Source organism: Halichoeres trimaculatus, unplaced genomic scaffold (assembly GCF_033239565.1).
Source record: "Halichoeres trimaculatus isolate MK-OKI-2021-1 unplaced genomic scaffold, fHalTri1.1 fHalTri1_scaffold_8, whole genome shotgun sequence".
Taxonomy (NCBI): Eukaryota; Metazoa; Chordata; class Actinopteri; order Labriformes; family Labridae; genus Halichoeres; species Halichoeres trimaculatus.
Genome location: NW_027437186.1, coordinates 4,642,259 through 4,664,972, shown reverse-complemented (window position 1 = coordinate 4,664,972; position 22,714 = coordinate 4,642,259). Strand labels below are relative to the sequence as shown.

Here is a 22,714-nt window from a genome sequence, read left to right as displayed (position 1 = left end):
TCCAAATATTCCCCGACTACCCGCCCGCTGTGGCGAAGCGGAGAGCCTTATTCAACCGCAAAAGGGAGCTATTACGGTCTCAGCCAGGCGTCAGATATGGGCTGCTTTATCCAGCAAGACCGTTGGTTACCCATGATGGTAAACAAACTTCGTTTACAGATCCGAAAAAGGCCCAGGAGTTCGCAGAACACCTCTCTGCCTCTACATCTGCATCAGGTCCAGCTACGACGCAAGTGGAGGACAACTGAGACATTCACAGCAGTGAAATGCTGGCTCCTACTCCTGCGGACTTCTTGTGACCGGATACGTTTGAGACACAACACAACACAACACTACACTCGCCATGGATAATTTCGTAGGACTGGTGCTTTGATCTCAAACATATGACGGTAAGACCCCTCCCAAAATAACACTACTACTCAAGATGATACACTCGAAGGTTCGAACCGTCAGTGTCACCACTTGCTAATTAGTCCAACTCAAATATTTGTTTCATTACTGGATTATACATATATATATCTTCTTCTCCAACTTTGCTCTCATTTTTTTTTCCGTCAACAGACTTAATGTTGATGTCAAGCTTAAAATGTTGAATCCCTACTGATTTCTACTGTTGAGCTTAAATTATTAATTGGATTTTCTATCATGTGTTAACTGTGAGGTGATGGACACAACAATTTAAGTAAAGTTATAGGTGTGGTAAATGGTTTTGACAATAGCTTTCAATACTCTAGTTTAATACACATATTCTGTTCATTCCACATAGGATTCTTTATCATTCTCCTCATACATTTATCTAACAACTTCCTAAAGACTCAGGGTAAATTTAAACATACAACTAATCTCTTAAGTAGAATACATTTCCTCTACTCTGGTAACTAATGTTCAGAATAGCTAACCTTTTAAGTTCTTGAAGTGCGAGCATATGTGCCATTATAGTTTGCCACACCCTGAGTGCATATTCCCTTTCATCTGTGTTCATAATTGTATTGTACCTTAATATATTTAATATACTCTATATAAGTCTAAAATACCGAGTTACCAAGCTGAAGTTAGAAGCTAACAACCCCTCAAACGTTGTGAGGAAGTAACCTAAGTTATTACTTTATTTCTCTTTAATTCTTAAGAAGGCTCGCACTGTTATTTTAAGACAGTCAGAGTAATTTCAGTTTCTTTTTCTTCTCCTTTTTTTTTGTTTTGTTTTCTCTTCCAAGTGTTTTTATTTGTCTAAGGGAATGGATAGCCAGTTGAAGGGTAATGGGAAGATTCTAGGGAGAATGGGTTGGGTTATTTGGGGGTGCTTTTCACTTAGATACCATATGATTAAATCTGTGATACTGAAAATGTTGTTCTGGTCAAAGTTTACTGATGCAAAGTAATGCAACCAACAATATTAAGGGGGGGGGTGTCTGACATTTTCAAGTTGGAATGTTCGTGGAGTAAATAATCCAGTTAAAAGGGGGAAGGTTCTGGCTCATCTGAGGACACTTGCTTCGGACATTATGTTTCTACAAGAGACCCACCTGAAAAACAATTCTCATGGTAGATTAAAAACAAAATGGATAGGAGATATATACCATTTAACTTTTACAGCCAAAGCAAGAGGCACGGCTATTCTATTCAGAAAAGGTGTTCCCTTTACGCAAAAGAATGTAATCACAGATAAAGAGGGTCGATACATCATAGTAATGGGAGAAATGTACAATATCTCTCTCGCTCTTGTTAATATTTATGCTCCTAATTCAGACAATCCTATATTTTTTCAAAAAATCTTTTCATTGATCCCTGATATTTCCAAACAAATCTTGTTATTGGTGGAGACTTTAATACAGTCCTTGATACTTACCTTGATAGATCCTCCACAAAGAGAATTCCAAGGAATAAATCAAACGAATTCTTGAACACCTTCATTAAAAATACAAATATTCTAGACGTATGGTGAACATTGAACCCAACAGGGAGGGACTTCTCATTTTATTCATCAGTGCATAACTCCTACAGTAGAATAGATTATGTCTTAATTGATGCTAAACTTGTGCCTTTCACAGTGAATACAAAATATCATAATATTGTGATATCTGATCATAGCCCTCTCACATTCTCGGTGCATCTGAACTGTATAGATAAACCCCATAGGTCTTGGAGACTGAATCCTCTTTTATTCACAGAAAATAAGTTCTGTGAATACTTGAAAACCCAGATGTATATATATATTGATATGAATGATATTCCTGAAACTTCACCTTCAACTCTTTGGGAAGCTTTCAAAGCCTACCTTATGGGCTGTGTGATCTCATATGAAGCTTCAAAAAAGAAGGAAAATGTGACCAAGTCGAAAGATCTAGAATATCAAATAAAACTACTGGATGAAGAGAATGCTCGATCTCCTTCAATGATGCTGTACAGAAAAAATGCAGTACTAAAATATGAGTACAATAATGTAATGTCAACAAAAATAAGTAAAGCCTTCCTCTATGCCAAGCAAAGATACTTCGAATTCAGTGACAAGCCACAAAAACTTTTAGCTAGACAGCTTAGAAAGATGGAAAGTAAGCGGACAATACACAAAATTAAAGCTAGGGACAGTACAGTACTAACAAAGCCAAAAGATATTAATGACAGGTTCCTTGAATTCTATACCGAACTATACACCTCAAAGAATACAGCTACACCTGGAGCGATGAATGCATTTTTGGATAAATGTAATCTTCCCAAACTAAATGAAGAAGACTGCAAAAGTCTGAATTCTGAGATAAAAGTTGAAGAGGTCCAGAGAGCTATTGCAGCACTTAAAAACAACAAAACGCCTAGTCCGGATGGGATGCCATCTGAGCTGTATAAAAAATTCAGCCAAACTTTATCCCCCTACCTATTAAGAGTCTATGAACATGCCCAAGCAGTTGGTAATCTACCACCCACTTTAAGTGAGGCGGTTATCACAGTTATTCACAAAAAAGAAAAAGACCCACAAGAAGTAAGTTCCTACCGACCCATTTCACTCCTTAATGTAGATGGAAAAATATTTGCTAAAATATTAGCCAATAGGCTGTCTCCCTCACTGGAAAAGATAGTTCATGCTAACCAGACAGGCTTTATTCCTAATAGGAGTTCAACTTTTAACCTTCGAATATCATGTACACAAAACGAGGAATGCATAATGACCTTGCTATACTCTTACTTGATGCTGAGAAAGCTTTTGACCAGATAGAGTGGGACTATTTATTTGAAGTATTTAATAGATTTAATCTTGGTAATAAAATGATTTCATTAATAAAACTTCTTTATAAAAACCCCACTGCTCACATCCTTACAAATAGTACATTCTCCCCTCCTTTTTGTTTATATAGAGGGACAAGGCAGGGATGCCCCCTTTCCCCCTTGGTTTTTGCTCTTGCTATTGAACCCCTTGCTCAAAGTATAAGATTAGAACCTCAGATACAGGGCTACAACACTAAAGACTCATCCAACAAAATATCTTTATATGCAGACGATATCCTTCTATATATTAGCTATCCACAAACTACCATTCCACCACTTCTAGATAAAATTGACCTAATTGGAACCTTCTCTGGCTACCGAATTAATTGGACCAACAGTGTCCTCATGCCAATCCAGATAAATAATTTACTAAATCTCAATAACTTTCCATTTAAAATCTCTCAGACATAATTTACCTATTTAGGGATTAAGATTACAAAACAATACCAGTCTCTTTGCCAAGCAAACTTCTACCCCCTCATAGAAAATTTGAAGGCCAAACTGCTATTTTGGAATACTCTACCAATCTCTTTAGTTGGCAGGATCAATGCTATAAAAATGATTTTCCTCCCACAGTTATTATATTTATTTCTCAATATTCCAATATTTCTCCCCAAGGCCTTTTTTAAAAATCTAGACTCTTTAATTGCCCCATTTCTATGGAGACATAAATCCCACAGGATTGCCAAAAAACATCTGTGTAAACTGAAGCTTAAAGGGGGACTAGCTTTTCCAAACTTTTTGTACTATTACTGGGCCTCAGCCATCAGAAACTTTACTGTTTGGTTAGTTACTTCACTACCTTCACCTAACTGGCTCAAGATGGAAAAAGAAGACTGTAACCCATTTCCAGAGGTGCAATCTTGCTTACCCCAACTAGATCTGGAATTAAAAAAGTGCTTTACAATAACAACCCCATAATACACAGTTCACTACGTATTTGGAATCAAATCAAATCCAATCTTAAACTTGAATCTTTATCTCTGGCCCTACCGATCCACAAAAACCCCACTTTTGCCCCATCTATTTTGGATGGGACCTATTCTACATGAAGTAGAATCGGTATACATTGTATCGGTGATTTATATAAAAAAAACAACTTTGCTTCCTTTTCACAATTGCAGACAAAATATAAACTTGGGAAAAATAATTTCTTCCGTTATTTACAAGTGAGGAATTACATACGAGAACATTCAAAAGATTTCAAAATGAAACCAAATTCAGTTATAGATGACTGTCTTAAACTCTCTCCTAATGAAAAGAGATTATTATCTCGTATCTATAACACTATATCATCTATTTGCTCCCCTTCTTCTGATGTTTTCAAATCTAAATGGGAAGAGGAACTTGGCATAACAATCTCTGACGACCATTGGACAAAAAGCCTTGAAAATATACACACCTCTTCTAACATTGCAAGACACGGTCTCATTCAGTTTAAAATTTTACACAGGCTCCACTACTCTAAAGAGAAATTGCATGCTATATATCCAGATATATTGCCATCTTGTGACAAATGTCATGCCCCAGTTGCAAATCTCCTCCATAGTTTTGTGTTATGTCCAAGAATACAACATTTTTGGTCTGATGTTCACTACACCTTGTCTGGGGTTTTGGGTGTTCGGATTGAGCCAGATCCTTCCCATATTATTCTTGGTATATCTGAAGAATCTAAGAAACTTAACAACACACAACAAGTTTTTCCTCTCTTACAGTCTTATAATGGCTAAGAAGCTGATACCTTTACAGTGGAAAAGTGCTAAGGCCCCTACAGTCAGGATGTGGCTAAATGACCTAACCAGAACACTCCACTTGGAAAGAATAAGATACTTTCTAAAAGACAAAATATCACAATTTAACAAGATCTGGATGCCCCTGATATCATATCTTACTATTAAGGAACCAGATCAATAAATACCTCAGTACCTCAGTATACAAATATAAAACAGTGTGAAAAGTGAAAGCACATAGGGTATGGGATGGGTAGGGTAGGTGGGGGAAGATGGGAGACTGGGGGTGGGGGGATGTCTTTGGGGACTTACTACCTTCATTATGACTTTATTTATGACAATGTTATTCATTGTGAATGTAATCCAAATTTTGGTGTAGGTATACAAGTAAGGAAATGTGTATGTATCTGTGTACATGTGTGTATGTATGGATATGTATGTTTATGTGTATATTTTTGCATGTCTCCTTTTTTTTATTCATTTATCAAAATTATTTATTTATTTATTTATGTTTTATTTATTTTATTTTATAATTTGTTATTATTATTATTATTATTTCTATTTATATATGTGTATGTATGTGTGTGTATGTGTATGTATGTGTATATGTATATATGTGTATGTGAGTGTATATGTGTTTATGTATGTGTGTTTGTATGTACATTTATGTATATATGTATGCATGTATATATGTGTACTTTATTTATTTATTTATTTTTGGTATGTGTATATGTGTGTAAATAGATGAAGAAATATTCTAATATGTATATACCTCTACAACTGAGCCCTCTGGATCCCACTCCACTCTATTCTCCCGCTCCCTTTTTTTTTTTTTTTTTTTCTATTATTTTTGTAATTGTTTGCACAACTGTTCGGTGTTCCTTATTTGAAGTTGATTATTTGTTAAGATATAATAGTACAACTGTATCAAGGCTAAAAAGAGACAGAGATGTATATTTGGAATGTATGGGATATGAATACTCAATAAAAAATCTATTCAAAAAATAAACAAATACATGTTTTGTGTGCGCGCATCAGGGCAGAATTTAGCTGTATGCGATACAGAGCTAAGAATTGTAAACGGCACATTTGTATCGTTTTCTAAATGTCTTATGATGCATCGTTACGTCCTTAGTAGTTGGCAGAGACTTGTTCTCTCCCCAAAGTGTGTGTGTGTGTGTGTGTGTGTGTGTGTGTGTGTGTGTGTGTGTGTGTGTGTGTGTGTGTGTGTGTGTGTGTGTGTGTGTGTGTGTGTGTGTGTTACTATGCTTATGAAACTGACAGGGGCGGCCTATTAATCCAGTAGGCGTATCGAAGCCTGTATATAAAACTTGCTACTGACACACATAGAGGAAACACTACGAACATGACGAAGCCCCTCACTGTTCAGCATCTTCACCTCCTAAAGAGCAGGAGTGACAGATTCAAAAGACATGCCCTAACACAAGTCAAATGACTGTCAATTACTTGGTGAAAAGCAAACTAGTTCCCTGCTGCTTGTAGTTGATACGACAAGTTTTATAACGTTAACAATGATCATAACCTTAAGGAGACTCCAAAGTGTTGCATAAATAATACGGTTAGAATGTTTTTTACAGTATTCATGTTAAATGTGTGTTATTAAGTGTCTCAACACACAGTGTAGGCTAAACTACAGTATGCTGAGCATTAAGAATAATTGATGGCTGTTAAAGTCTGGCAGGATTATACATTAACTAACTTGAGTTGTACTTGCGAATAATAAATGAGTCCAGGTTCCCTCCAGGATTCTGCATGTAATCTATTAAACTTTGTGTGTGTGTGTGTGTGTGTGTGTGTGTGTGTGTGTGCGCGCGCGCGCACGCACGCACCCTTGTGTGCGTGTGATTGTGTGAAATACAATTTACAAATCTCCCTTAGCCCTACAGACTTCACAGATGCCGTAGAAATCAGCGTTGACCCACTTGAGGCAGCCTTCCCTTCAAGCTGCTTACTCTGTTCATTTTGTGATGTTTTAGGTTTTGCCATTTGGTATCGTGACAACACTAATCCCTCTTGCAAAATAATGCTGTGATGAGACTTATCAAACGAATGAGTGAGTTTATAAAAAATGCACTGAAGATAGGATTGGAGGGAAGATCTATTTTTAGAATCAAAGCTTCGTGCTTATAGCAAATACTGATAGATATTCACATTTATAGATGAACCACTACTGTGATGTTTCTGTTATCTACAGCTCTGGATGAAACTCTGACCATGTCAAATCCCCATGTTAGTCTTAAGGAGGGGGTGAAACAAAATAAAAGAATAATGTTGGCTTCAGCTGTTTTGACTCTTATTTTTCATCTTCTTCAACTCTCAACACATTATTAAACACTGAATAATTTCTGAACTTTTATCATTTATTTTCCATTCAGGTTGTTGACCTGTACTTTGTCAGAGATCAGCTGTGCTTCTCTGGCCTCTGCTCTGGAGTCCAACCCCTCCTATCTGAGAGAGCTGGACCTGAGTGACAACAAGCTGCAGGATTCAGGAGTGAAGCTGCTGTGTGGTTTTCTGAAGAGTCCTTTCTGCAGACTGGAGACTCTGAGGTCAGTTCACTGACTCACTGTTATAACTGTTGCTCTGACATGTTTAACAATCTCGGTTGGTTTTCTATCTGGTTGAATAAAAGTTGAGCAGATAATAAATAAACGATGGGAGTTGACTTTGTTCATACATTTCTTACATTTATGAAGTTCAGTTGAACATTTTCTTGAGCTCAACTTTTCATGTTTTATGTACTAAACGGAGTCTGCAGTCAGAGAAGATTGTGTGACTCTTAGATAAGTGTGAAAAAAATCCACTGTTTATAGATCAATCTAATTAATGATGACTATTTCTTCAATTGTCCCATCTGGATCCAGAAGATCTTCTGAACTCATTTCAGCTTTCTATTGATTCTGTTTTATTTTTCAAAAACATTTGTGTTCTTCTCTGTTAATATGAGATCTAGACAGAGCCCCTGATGACAATCCCTCAGCTCTCTGCAGTAAAAGTTAAATTCTCTTCTTGTGTTTAGATATTGAGTTTACATCAAACTCTATTGTCTTTTCTCAACTTAGTGTCCTCTGCGCACAGTCATGGATGGGGCTGACACACAGAAGGGGATATTTCTAATGCACATATTTTTTTAAAGTAGAGTCAGTCAAAGAAACATTAAGTGGGCTTTTATTAAGTGACTTCCCATTTCTGAGAACTCTGTTTAAGCCCCATGTTAGATCAAGTAGAGGGAGGAGCAAAATTGCAAAAAAATGTCAGCTTCAGCTGTTTGGACTAAAATTATTCTTCTTCAACTCTCAACACATTATTAAACACTGAATGATTTCTCGACTCACATCACTTTCCATTTATTTTCCATTCAGATTGGACTACTGCAGTTTGTCAGAGATCAGCTGTGCATATCTGGCCTCTGCTCTGAAGTCCAACCCCTCCTACCTAAGAAAGCTAGACCTGAGTGACAACAAGCTGCAGGATTCAAGAATGGATTTGCTGTCTGGTTTTCTGAAGAGTCCTTTCTGCAGGCTGAAGACTCTGAGGTCAGTTCATTGACTCTGTGTTGTTATTGTTTAACAATCCCAATTAGTTTTCTATTAGGTAAAAAAAAAGATAAAAGCTGACTTTTATCAGATAATGCCTACATTTATGAAGTTCAGTAAAAGACTTTCTTGGGTTCATTTTTTCATGTTCATTGTACTAAATATAGCCTGCAGTCAGAGAAGACTGACTCTTATATCAGTTTAAAAAAACTTCACTGTTTGTAGATCAATCAAATGAATGTTGATAGTTTTCTTCTGAAGTCCCATCCAGATTCAGAAGATCCTCTGAACTCATTTCAGCTCTCTATTGATTCCTTTCTCATAAGCGTTTGTGTTCTTATCTGTTAATATGAGAACTAGACAGAGCCCCTGATGACAATCCCTCAGCTCTCTGCAGTAAAAGTTAAATTCCCATTTTGTGTTTAGATATTGAGTTCATGTCAAACTCTGTAGTCTCCTCTCAGCTGAGCATCCTCTGCGCACAGACACAGTCATGGAAAGAGCCGATGCACAGATGGGGATATTTCCCATGCACACATTCATTTGAAGCAGAGATGAGTTCTTTTAAAATGTACAGGGTAAAGCCAGTTCCATTTTTTGACAATTGATTCACTATAATAAATCAAAGAAACATTAAATGGGAAATTATGAAGTGACTAGAGGTGTGTTTGGCTGACAGCTGATGTATATGGACAGTCCTGCATTAGGCAGAATGTTGATGTAAAATAACCATAACAGCAGAATTTGTCCCATAGCTTAACACGACTTTCTGGACTGCCCCATCAGCTTCCAGAATTAAAAAATATGAACTCTCCAACCCCTGTTTCTACCAACTCTGTTTAATCCCAAAGTTAGTCCAAAAGAGAGGGAGAAGCAGAATTACAGAATAATGTTGGCTTCAGCTGTTTAGACTCTCATTTTTCTTCTTCTTCAACTCTTAACACATGACAATACACAAGGTGATTTTTGAACTCACATTCTATTTATTCAGATTGGAAAACTGCAGTTTGTCAGAGATCAGCTGTGCTTCTCTGGCCTCTGCTCTGGAGTCCAACCCCATCCATCTCAGAGAGCTGAACCTAAGTGACAACAAGCTGCAGGATTCAGGAGTAGATCTGTTGTGTGGTTTTCTGAAGAGTTCTTCATGCAGACTGGAGACTCTGAGGTCAGTTCATTGACTCTTTGCTATAACTGTTGCTCTAACGTGTTTAACAATCCTAGTTGGTTTTCTATCTGGTTGACTAAAGATTGAATTAAAAAGATACCAACAATCACATTCAGCACATTTATAAAATTGAATTGGAGATTTTTTTTAGTTCATATTTTCATGTTTTATGCACTAAATGTGGTCTGCAGTCTCTCCAACCCCTGTTTCTGCCAACATTGTTTAATCCCCAAGTTAATCCAAAGAAGAGGGTGAAGAAGAATAACAGAATAATGTTGGCTTCTGCTGTTTGGACTCTCATTTTTCTTCTTCAATTTTTAACACATTATGAAACACTAAATAATTTATTTTCCTTTCAGACTAGGGAGCTGCAGGCTGTCAGGTCAGATTAGCTGTGCTTCTCTGGCCTCTGCTCTGGAGTCCAACCCCTCCTATCTGAGAGAGCTGGACCTAAGTGATAACAAGCTGCAGGATTCAGGAGTGAAGCTGCTGTGTGGATTTCTGGAGAATCCTCTCTGTAGACTGGAGACTCTGAGGTCAGTTCACTGATATTTTGATATTTAAGGTACTAAATGTTGCCTGCAGCCTGAGAAAACTGTGTGACTCTCAGTCTGTGTGAAATAGATCCACTGTTTATGGATCCATCAAATGAATGTTGAGAGTTTTCTTCAATAGTCCCATCTGTATCCAGAAAATCCTCTGAACTCATTTTAGCTTTCTATTGATTCTGGTTCCTTTCTCTCAATATTTGTGTACAGAGTGTTCAGATCAGCGGCATGTTACTAATGTGTGTTGACATGAACAGGAGGAAAGTTCCTCTGCTCATAGAGAGGCCTGTGAGCCCAAACCTGAGCTAACAAGCCTCAGCATACTATCACACTGCCAGACACAAAGGCTGAGATTCCTATGACATCATGATGATACTCAAAAACAGGATGACAATGTCTCTGTATTCATTTTAAGACAAATGAATAATCAGGACTTTGTAATGTTAAGTTACACATTTAAAAACATCAGCACATCTGGTTGAATAAGAAAAGGATTTCACTTAAATAATTGATTCTTCGTTCAGTTTGAAGGGCTGCCATTTGTCAGAGATCAGCTGTGCTTCTCTGGCCTCTGCTCTGGAGTCCAACCCTTCCTATCTGAGAGAGCTGGACCTGGACCTGAACGGCCTGAAGGATTCAGAAGTGAAGCCTCTGTCTGATATTCAGAAGAGTCATCTCTACGACCTGCAGACTCTGAGGTCAGTTCAGTGTTGTGCTCAGCTCTTGCTGCTTTCAGCTATAATGTAACAAACACATTTAGTATCACAGCAAAGACAGTTTTGAATCCGTTAACTGCCAAACTTGTCAGCAGCTGCTTTCCTCAGTGAAGCTGTGGGAGAACAATGGTGGGCTACAGGAAGCTTGTTGTAATGGTGACTCTGAGTCGACTGTTGTGTTGAGTCTCTCTGCCTCTCACTGTCAGAGTCTGTGGAGATTTTCTTTTCATTCACTATCTTTAAACAGCGCTGTATCTCAGGCTGTGTTCTCTTCATCATGTGATGTCTTTTTCTTGATTTCTCTGTTGGAGCCACAGCTTTGCTTTTCTTTTCTTTTCCCTTCTGTTGCCTTATCTCTTTCATTCTTTTCTACATTAAATCTTGATCCGACTCAGGGATGCAAACAATTAATCAATTAATTGTTTCTGATCCCAGAGGGGAAAAATCAATTATTTATAGATTGACTATGACAAAAAAAAATGGACATTATGAGCAGGGCAAGAGCAGGAGTCAGCAGGTTTAATGTTATACAGCCCAATATTAAAGAAGAGCGACTTATCAAGAACAACAAAACCAAACTACAGCAGTTTTAAATATTCAATTATCGCATATCCTTTGTTTATACTTTAATAAATTAATCCATGATATCTAACTATGAGAAGCCCAAATATTTGTTATTTCTGCTCAGGTCCAGAAACATGAAAAAAGTCACTATTAAAAATGTGTTTGAGCTGTGAAAGAAGCTGCAGTCAGACTCCAACCTGAACCTGTCACAGACTGAGGAGTGAGTGGAGCTCTAAGCAGGTCTGTGCCAGTTTCAGGCACAAGTGACGGAGGGACAACTGAGCCTGCACCGTGTCCAATGAGAGCAGTGTAAACTGAACCCTGTGTTTCTGCAGAGCCTCATCCACCAAATTCACAACATTATTCTTGATGCAGCGTCCTGTAATTTTCTTTAATTTAAACTTTGTGCATTTTAATGTGAAGACAAAATAATGATTTATAAATGGATTAACGTAAGTTCATGCAGGACACGGAAGTCATACGCCCAGCTGTGATCAGCTGACAGACTGATGTTCTAACCTACCCCTCTCAACCAATCACAGCGTGTGTCTAACAACAAGGCGGTGTATTTAAATCACGTCTTCATTCTCAGTTATTCCTGCTACCTCATTGTTGCTCAGCTGCTGCTGTCACAATCATCCCACCTCCACCCCAGCCTCCTCCTATTTAGCCTCATGTGTGTATCTTATTGATCTGTATGCATTCATTTGATCTGTATGTATACGGGGGGTTTGCAATGCACTCCCTGGAAAGCTCGAGCAAGCTGCTCGGCTAACCCAGGGAGTGCTCTGAAAAGCAGAGCTTTAACGCCAATTCTAACTGTATCCATTTGGCAATAAATGGTTAATCTATGAAGAGAGTGTTCCTGACTGAAGTGTGGTTTATAACTATTTGTGTTGGTTCTTACAGGACTGGTGGAGGATACAGGAACCTTTCTGATGATGATGAAAAGGTAAGCAGCTTAAAAAAACAGTCAAACGAGATGTGGTCAGCTCAACACCAGGGTGACTGCAGGTATTATTCTTTGCCTCCAGTTAAAAAAAATCAACTGATTCATGAACAGTATCCTCACTAAACTTAAACCCAGAAAAAGATGTATGCTACTCTGGTAGATAGAATGGTCAAAATGACATAGAGTTAAAATGTTTTTTGTTTTTTTTAATCAATTAAAAACAGGGTACACTTTTTTTGTAAACAAGGTTTATCTGCCCTCAATTCAGAAAGAAAAGGGAAAATGTGTGGTTACCGGTTGGACTGAAGTCAGACTGAAGCTGCGTTTCCACCAAGCAGTCCAGTTCGGTTCAGTACAGTTTGGCATGGCTTGGTACAGTTAAGCCTGATCCCGTTTGCGTTCTCACAGCAAACTGTGCCCTCACATGGTAGGTGGCGTGTAAGTGAGATGCCGAAAGCCGCTGTTAAACAATAGCGTGACGCTGTAGCAGCCCAACACAGTTTACCCTGCTAATAAATCCAACAAAGACGAAAAATGGAGCACTGTAAACCAAGAGCATAGATAAAAGACATGCCACATTTCATCCTCTCTGTGATTGGCATGTAGCTCTTTGAGACAAAGAACATTCAAGCTTTGTTTCAGAGAAGACTGTTTGCCGCCAGGAGAAATGCAGCCGCTGTCAGGATAAGTGACAATTCTTTTGACCAATGGTCTGCAGTGTTGTAGCTCCACCTTCCGAGAGCAGATCGGTTAAGTCTGGCACCCATACGAAAGGGTCCCAAAAAGTGGGACGGCTCGTCTCGGTTGTTTTGGGATCTGTCCCGGGATAAGTCAGTGGAAACGCCACAAAATGCGCGCTGGACCGAGACGAACCGAATCAATCTGCTTGGTGGAAACAGGGCTTAAATGTATAACACAGAACTGATTGAATAAATTTATTTCATATGCCTTAAATTACATTCAAACCAGAAAGGGTCCCTTTAACCCAAGAGGACAGTAGGTGTATAGCAATTGGGAGGACATTACAAGGGTTAAAGTGTTCAACAAATAACGACTGGACAGGCATTGAGCTTCCACAGGTGACATAAATTTATTTCAAAAACTGGAAGATAGATGATCAGAGAGGTTAGTTGAAGCGAGTAATTTAAGAATTAATCCCACTGAACTGAAATGAAAAACATGGCTAGAAAAAAATACTCGAACCAGCTTTAAGTGAGCAGTTAGACTTCTCCTACTGACAACAGGCTTAATGACGTGATAATAGTTCAATATGTAAGTTGCATGCTGTCTGCAGTGAAAGGACGTTTCTGTTTGGTAAGTGTTAGTTTGCATTCATTGAGCTCCTTTTGGAAAAGCCACCAATTTTTGACATAAAATGAGAAAATCTCATGTAGCAAGTGAGTTTCTTTTGAACAAGCTGTTCAGAGCTTCCAACCTTAATTTTTAGCCAACTCATATGACGTTCTTACAGTTAACATGTGTGTCAAAACAAAGACATATAATTTTTATTTTTTATCAAAAACATTTCAAGTGTCTCGCTCATGGGTGCATATTATTTACACAGATACATGAAATAAACACGAGTTCCCTCTACAACTCCTTCAAATGTGAACATAAACATGAACTGGATACAGTGGACACATTGTTCTTAATTTTGACAGTGTGAAGATAATATTTCATCACTCAATCAAAAACCAAACTGAAAAAGAAGTTATTTCTTTGGGTAAAGGTAACACTTTGACTGTCTTATTTCCAGGCTCCAGTGTCCTTCACACCTGTACAAACTGAATCTACATACAGGTAACCCTATAAAATGAATCAACATTGTTTTCTTAATTTCATTTATGGTTCATCCTGGTGCCTGTGTAACTGGCAGTTGTCAGGCTCAAAAAGAAGGATTTGCAACGTGGAGACAGAAAAATGTTCTCAAGAGTCTTTATTCCAGAAAAGGTTCAGTACAAATCAAACAATCAGCAAAGCAGAGGTATAAGTCCAGCACGCAAAAAATTCAGGAAACAGAATCGGGCAGAAGGTCAGAAAAACACCATGGGCAAACTAGAGAACAGCTGGATGTATCGACTAGATACTAATAGTGATAATCTGGCAGAGAAGTAAGGAAACACAGGGGTATAAGAAGGAAAAAGGGTGTGAGTTTAACAAGACACAGGTGCAACACATTAGGAAGGGACCCAGTAATCAGCAGTGAGAGAGGCAGCTTGACAGGAACTGTAAGAGACAAGGGTTAACAAGATGAAACAGCAACTTTGGACAAGCTGTCATCATCTATTTTCTTATGGACCTTTTTTCACTTTCTATACACTTTCTTAATTTTGTTTTCTTTATGGCTGTTGTGACTCCTCCTGAAATTCCCCTTAGGGATAAATAAAGTCTTTTCTATTCTATTGTATTTTATCCTAACAGTAAAATCAAATTTTTTTCCCACAGTTTTCCATTTTGCCACGCATTAAGTGATTTACAGGGTTCATATTTGACCAAATGTGTCCTGGTGATTTCATCTGAGGAATAAGACATACAAATATCAATAGATTTTGAGTTTATTTGTCAAAGGGTATGTCCCTGGTGGCTCACCAACTTCCAAGTCCTGCTCAGAGGAAACTATTGGAATTTTTTCAAGCAGGCTTTATCTGTTTGAAATGTCACGATTGAGATAACTGATTCACCGATTTCGAAACCGCTGATTCAGGGAAATCAGGGCATCAGCTGCAGCTCAAGATCAACCCCACAACACATTTATTTGTTGATCCACAGCAATCCAAGGACCACCCAAAGGGTTTACATTACATGAACAAATTGTGTCTTAAAATGAAAAACATTTGATCGTATCATTTTTTTTGTCCTGCAGGTTCAGGTGTCCTGGTCAAGGTGTGTTCCAGTGTAGTTTGACCAGCCTGGTGTTTGTTATGTCAAAGGAGGCAGCGCTTCAGTACAGGACTGTCCAATGGGATGAGGGCCTCCTCCAGTCAAAGGGAAAGAAGGCTGCAGGGCCGCTGTACGACATCAAGTGTTCAGAGGAATCAGTGCGTCAGCTGCAGCTCCCACACTGTGAAACAGAGGAAGGTACACGCCATGTTGTCTTCATGAAACATAACTACATGAACCTGATTTGTATTGATGTGCAGTGCTTTGTATAAGGGATGTCTCGATTAGCATTTTTGCACCCGATCCCGATCCTGATTATTTTATATTGTGTATCAGCTGATACCGAGTCCCAATCTGATTTTTGGGTTTGGAGATAAACTTTGCTGAAGCAGTGAGAAAGTGAAGCAGCAGTCTTTTTGTTTTGTGTGCTAACAATACTGACTAGTAAAAAACAATAGTTAAAGCTTATTAAGTCCATTTAACTTAGTAACTTTAACTGACCTGAACCATCCATGGCAAGGGAACAATCTAGTGTGCTGCGAGGCTCTGCAGAAACACCAAACAGTCTTTTGTTGTCAAACTGATCATGCCATCATCACATCCTCACATGTTACCAAGGACTGTGCTGTACAGCTTCACTGAAGCAGGCTGATAAACCGAGCGTCTGAACGGGAAGACATGCGGTGGATAACTGAGATAGCATAAACCTGCGTCCCACCTTCTTCTCAGAGCTTTTTGGACGCTGTTGTCCTCTCTGCATGGACATTTATCCGTTCTATTAAAGCACAGAAACAGCGCAGCAGTCTTTCTTTTGTGAGTGAACTACCCTGTACCGTGTTTGTTTGTTTTTGTCCTTTGAGCCGTTTGTCCCTGTGTTCTGTACTAAAGCAAAGTGTGGCTGCTGTTCTACGTCACTGCACCATACCTTATTTTATCATTCTCTCATCAACTTTATGAGGCTGGGTACACTCATAGCGCTTGGTTTTACTGACGTGTTGGGGTTTAGCAGCAATTTTGGCTATATGACGGCTAACGTGAATGATCGATTGAGAGGATTGGCTAGAATTCCCGATCACCGATACTTTAAAAAATGCAAAAATCAGCCTGATCCGATACAAGGGATCGGGTTTGGGACATCCCTACTTTGTATGAAACAAGGAGACAGGCAGCTCCTTGTGATGCTCCTGATGTCAGCAGATACAGAAAGACTTAGAAATAAAATAATGTGACAATGAGTAACACTAAAGCCCTTACCTCCCCAGCTCTGCTCATTGATGGCTTGTTGTCCATCGCCCACATCAGTGAAGTTGGAACGAGCTTCTTGGAGCCTCTGGAGATCACAGACACTCATGTGATAGTGGACTCCCCTCACCTCTCTGCCTTTGGCATAGTCTTCAATTCATTGAAGTTGCCTCCGAACATTCCCAGAGAAATAAAAGGCCTAGTGCAACTGTTCCTCCACCCTCCAGACCCCGAAGTGCTTGATGTGCTCCTGCTGCCGGGCAATGTTGATCTGAATGAGGTAAGACAGGCAAGTTTATTCATAAAGCACATTTCAGCAGCAAGGCAATTCACAGTGCTTTACAAAGATATGGAAGACACATTGAAATGTCAGCAAAACATTTCAAAACAAAACAAGTATAAAGAAAATTTAAAATTAAAGAAATTGGATAAACAAAACAAAATAAAATAAAATGGCAAAAAAAGGTCAAGGTAAGGCTAAAGGCCATAAAGGTTATACCTTCTGAGGTTCTATCACAGAGATGATGATACACACTCTGTGTGTCCGTATGTGTGCGTGTGTGTGTGTGTGTGTGTTTAACTCTCTGGTGTGTTGTGGTGACTGCAGTGTTCAGCTGTTTAAAGTCATTCTTCCCTGAATTTAATCGTTTCTATGGCTGAACTTCATATCAGCCTCTAGAGAGCTCTCTGCTGCTCCTTTCCTTAGAGCTTTATTCAGTGGTCAGTCAGTGTAACTGCAAGTAATTTTTTTCTGACCCCAAGAGATGACCACCACACAGCCACACTTGTGGAGTCCTGGTGGCACATCATGTCAATGTTTCTTTTCCAAAAGGTCCTGGAGGTTAAAAAAAAAAATGTGACTGTGTCCAGTGGGATTTAAGTAAGAGTATCATGATTTAATTTTGAACATTCTGCTTCAAACAGGCAGTAAATTTTGACTAACCATGTTTGTACTGAAGTGGACATCATGCAACACCAAATTTGTTTTCAACACCAAGTTAAAACTTGTGAAACTACATAAAAATATTTTGTAAAGCACGGGCAGGTCTTGGTGTTTGAGGCCCAGTGTTTGAGATGCATTGACCTCGTCACATCTCAAACACAGAAGGATCATAAGGATCTCATAAGGACGCTCAGTCTCATAATCAAGTTTTGGTACTTTTTATTCATGTTTAAAATATGGGAAAGCTCTTTATATACCAAACTTTACTTTTGTTGTAGGTGGTGGCCCAACAAGGAGATGCCAAGCACATCACGGTCTCTTCTGACATGTATCTGCCTCTTATCTGTGATCAAGAATACAGTGTCCACTGTGAACCTGAGGGTTTCCACATACAGCCAGAGGTGGGACCATTTCATTCACGTCCAACCAAAAATTATTTGTCATACAATTTCATCTGTAAACATGTATTCATCATCAGAAGAGTAGAACCAACATTTCTCTGGGGCAGGTAAATGACTTTTGCTATTTATTTTTAGTATGCATGTTTTCTTGGAGACTGGGGACCAAATTTCTTCCCAACATTTGAAGTTTCCCTCACTTCAAAGCCAGAGAATGTGACTGTGCGTATCCAGGACAGAGACAGGAGAGAAATCTGGAAATGTCATGTGTCCTTCAGAGGTGAGGCAGGCACCACTCTTCACTCACTTTTCTTTGTGTGGACCACATTTATCCGCCTGTAGGTTATAGGTGATCTAACTACACCATCAGTCATCACTTAGAAACCAGAGGGGAGCAGTTTTTTTGTCATTAAGAGCATCTTTCATCTCAGTTATTTAGCACAGTCAAAGCTTCACTGGTGTTCATAAAACATTTTTTGACAGCCTTAGCTCCAAACCTGTCACCTGCAGTTTTCACCTTTGCATGTTCCAACACTTTCATTAGATGATGGTAGATTATGATGGTGGCAGTCAGGTCTTGCAAGGTGTCAAGAAAAGGTGGGTTTGAGTTGGTTTTTGAATGAGATTAGTGGATGCTTGGACAGAGTATAGAAAGCCCTTTTAACATTTAGCAATTGTAGATATCAGTAATTGCTTTTTGACATGTTAGAATTCCAACCTGACACATCCACAATGTTATTTTCACTGGCAACAATTCTAATTAAAGATATCTACAGTGGTCATTGTAGATATCTGCAACTCAATTACAATTCATCATGTTGAGCCATTGACTTCTATTCAGATTGAATTACACATGTCTGTTTACAATATTTACATGTTGTAATTCAAAGTCAACATTCATTTTAGGGTGACATTTTAACATGTCCTAATTGTAATTGACGATATCTACAACTCATAAGTAAAAATGTTAATTTTTGATATCAACAATTCTATTCTTACCAGTGAAAAAGTTAATTTATGATATCAACAATTGTTCTAACATTACAAATATCATACATTTATATAGATGTCTAATGTCATCTCACTGGTCAAAATATTGTTATTGATATCTTGACCTGGAGTTATTGCTTAAAACAATGTAATTCCAGATATCTGTGATTACATTTTTAGGTGCAACAGTTATGAAAGGGATATCTATGACTTTCTTTTAAACCAGTCAAAATTGAATTGCTGATATCAAAAACTGAATTTTCACAAGTGAAAATGTTGTAGATGTCTTCATTTATGTAAAGACATATCCAAATTTAATGTGGCAATTAGACTTCATATACAAATTCAATATTGTAAATTTGATGACATGTTAGAAATGACATCATTGTCCCACCCACATATCTGAAATGAGTATGTTATTTTAGGCCTCTGAAGCTTTTGCAGGATTGATTTAATGGGCTACTTCACTGCCATCACCTCACATACACAGCGCGCTGAATCTGATGTACATGGTTGGAAGACAGTGATTGAAAATAGTGTGAGATGGAAACGGCTAGACCACCATATTCCACGTCTTCCATTGCACGTACGACGCGAGCCAACGGTACTGCCATCTGGGATCATCACAGATCCAAAGGGTTAGGGCAGCAGAGGAAAAGGCTCTGTGTCCAACAGTGCGTGTTCAGTTCTGGTGATGGTGGTCAGGAGGTTGGCATTGGAAGAGCTGAGGGAGCAGATGGGAGAGTGGCGCTGGAGGAGGTCTGTCAGGTCTGAGGGAGCAGGGTTATAGAATGCTTTGTAGGTGATGAGCAGGATCTGGAAGTTTAGAAGTGATCGAGAAAACACACAACCTCTTTGGAGATAAATTTGTCATTTTGTCATGTTTTCATATTTTAGAGATTGTAATTAAATGAAAAAATTCTGTCCTCTGCTTTCTTTAAAGGTCCAAGAGGAGAACCTCTGCAGAACAGCGTCCGAGAGCCAGATCTGCTCTTGAATAGGACCCAGTTTGTAGAAAGAGTATCTATGCCTGTTCTGAACCAGCTCCTGGACATACTCCTGGATCGTGCTGTCATAAATTATGAAGAGATGGATTTAATCCAAGCCTTAAGAACCAGATCTGATAAAGCACGAGCAGTGATCGACAGCGTGCGAAGAAAGGGACCCTTGGCCTCCTCAGTTTTTAATGAAGCACTCAGGGAAATAGATCCACAGCTTTCATTTGTGCTTTCAGAGGTCAACAAATGGACTCTGGGATAGATGGTGAATCAGCTGGCTGTTCTAAAGTGACACTTGGCTTGTTTTTAACTTACAATGAAGATTTCAGAGGATCAAACCTGTTTCTCACAAGTGTATCACCAGACTAGAAGATAACCAGTCTGAAAAGACCTCACTGTGACCTTTGGACACCTTAGACTGCATCACATGGATGTTTAGCTGTTTTAAGACGTCATGTGACACACCACAAAAACCTTTGCTGTAAGAAAAACACAAAAAAGTACATTGAATGTCTAAAAGCATCTTTTAACTCTGTGTTTTGAAAAGACAGAATCCTAAAGTTCTTTAAATCACCTGAAAGTCTCGACTCATCGCTCACATGTGGAGCTCCAGCTGTCACTGTCAGTGTTTCACTGTATTCACCAAAACCAGATCTGTACTTTAATAAACTTACTGTTTTGTGAAGTGGCCTTTTTGTTGCCTTACTGCTTTTAAATTTGTCTTCTTGTAATTATTGTATTTTCTTTTTACTTCCTTTATTTACATTGAAATGCTGACCCACTCTGTTCACTACTTTTATAGACAGGATTACTGGACTCAGTCAAGCAGCAGAGGGAGTCAGGTTCAGGGGCCTAGGATCCCATCTCTGAGCCTCATCAAACACTGACCTCTAGCTCACACTGGGGTGGTTTGCAGCAGGTGTAAGCAGTCTGGATGAAGATCAGCACCTCTAAGTCTGAGGCCTTGGTTTGCAGCAGGAAAAGGGTGGACTGCCCACTCTGGGTCAGGAGAGTCTTTGCCCCCAGTGGAGGAGTTGAAGTATCTTGGGGGTTTTATGAGTGAGAGAGGAAAAGGAGCGACATTGACTGACTGATCAGGTTTATATGCTGAGAGAGCTGAGTCAGATTAAATACAATCTTCCAAATTCACACTTTTTTGATACCTGTGTAGTTTAATAATGAGTAATTAATTTGTTAACAGCAGAATGCCAGCATTCCACCGGAGCGAAAGTATAACTTTCAAAAAGACATCCAAACTTACAGTATGTGAGTTTGGATTTAAGTCGGGGCACCACCCAATTTTAGAGACAACAGGGAAACTTTAGAAAATTTTACTGTAAAGAATTCTGTAATTTAATAATTCAACGAATTATCTTCATTATCAAGTCTTGATATCAAAAGGCCGCTACATCAATTACTTGTGAGTTCTTTTGACTGGTGTACAGAGGCCGTTAACTTCAACCACACAAAGACAGAAAGCAATTTCTTTATATATGAAAAGTTTATTTACTAACTAAAAGAAGAAATATGTGCATGAATAAATGAACAGGTGAAAGATATGAAAGGATAAATGCAGGAATAAAAAGTGATACTGATCACAATAGACTAAAATAAATGTAATACATTACATAAACCCCCCACCTAACCCATTCACCTAACCCACCCTGAGATCTCAGAGCGCAAGGGAATCCCGCAGATCAGCTGTTTGCTTCAGGCAGAGATGTAGGCACCGATGGATGACTGGATGCATCTTGGGCTGCAGAGTCTGGGGCCTGTGAGGAGTCTGGAGCTGGAAGGTGCAGTGCAGGGTGCGAAGACATGCTGAGAGCACAGTTGGTGATCAAAGAGTGAAGATTGAAGAGCAGAGAGAAGAGCTGTCATCCACACCCCAGTGTGGAGCTTTATCCATCTTTTCCCGCCAAGTCTGTGAGGTCACTTTAGGCTGACGCCCCTCACATCTCAGCTTTCCTCGCACGTGGATCAAACTATCCCAGAGACCACTAACTAACTATAACTTTGTACTGTCAAGAGATTCACACATGTAATAGTCAAAATCACATTTCTCATCATCTATGCTTAACATCAAGACTAAACATGACAGGTTTTTCTCTTTAAGATCCCAGTATAATAAAAATCAAGATGTTACATTCAAATATGTTTCCAAAACAGCAGTTTTCACACACACATTATCAATGATGGTCGTTACACAGTACATGTTTACAAAGGTGAAGATATAAATGTAAGTTTCAGTGTAAAAACTTCATTTCTGTGGTGTCCTTAGTCTTCTATGTGAGTTCAGACTCAGGTTCAGAGACACAGGGAGGGGGAAAAGATCCCCTCCTGGCATTCCTTCTTTTGCTCGTTCTCTGAGAGAAAGGTCAAGGGTCACAACATGCTAGATGCAGGATGTCAGAAATCACGGACTCTCCTAGAAAGAAGGATGTTTGCACAGTTTCACATGTCAACTAGGTATCAACTAAAAGTCTTCTTATTTACAGCGATGTCTCAATTTTTTATGGTTTTATGGACATTAGAGGAAGGGATGAAGCAAACCTCTGGAGGAAACCACTTTAGCAGAGACCTGATGTTTGGACAACTTAATTACCTCTCCTTCCTTGGGGGTTAGAGTTGCGAGACAAGGTGAGAGCCTGACCTTCATTACCCCTAACATTATATTTTAAAACATCAGTTACCAATCTGGGTTTTTAATTGGACAATGATTTTAAACTAGACAGACAAATTAAAACTGTTCAGTCTTATTTTTGTCACCTAA

The 22,714-nt window shown here is 38.8% G+C and overlaps 1 protein-coding gene across 3 annotated transcripts in view; it reads left to right on the top strand.

The window, feature by feature from the left end:
- LOC141795622 (NACHT, LRR and PYD domains-containing protein 12-like) overlaps positions 1-20,584 on the top strand; it is a 42,261-nt gene extending 21,677 nt beyond the window's left edge. For all 3 annotated transcript variants that reach the window (XM_074676583.1, XM_074676584.1, XM_074676585.1), the window contains 12 exons: positions 7,385-7,558; positions 8,372-8,545; positions 9,537-9,710; positions 10,070-10,246; positions 10,783-10,956; positions 12,448-12,490; positions 14,247-14,290; positions 15,354-15,568; positions 16,633-16,892; positions 17,834-17,956; positions 18,092-18,233; positions 19,887-20,584. In XM_074676583.1, coding sequence (XP_074532684.1) covers positions 7,385-7,558; positions 8,372-8,545; positions 9,537-9,710; positions 10,070-10,246; positions 10,783-10,956; positions 12,448-12,490; positions 14,247-14,290; positions 15,354-15,568; positions 16,633-16,892; positions 17,834-17,956; positions 18,092-18,233; positions 19,887-20,203 — 2,017 coding nt within the window. In that variant the 3' untranslated portion in view covers positions 20,204-20,584. The remainder of the gene's footprint in view (positions 1-7,384; positions 7,559-8,371; positions 8,546-9,536; positions 9,711-10,069; positions 10,247-10,782; positions 10,957-12,447; positions 12,491-14,246; positions 14,291-15,353; positions 15,569-16,632; positions 16,893-17,833; positions 17,957-18,091; positions 18,234-19,886) is intronic.
- Positions 20,585-22,714: the final 2,130 nt, after the last annotated feature.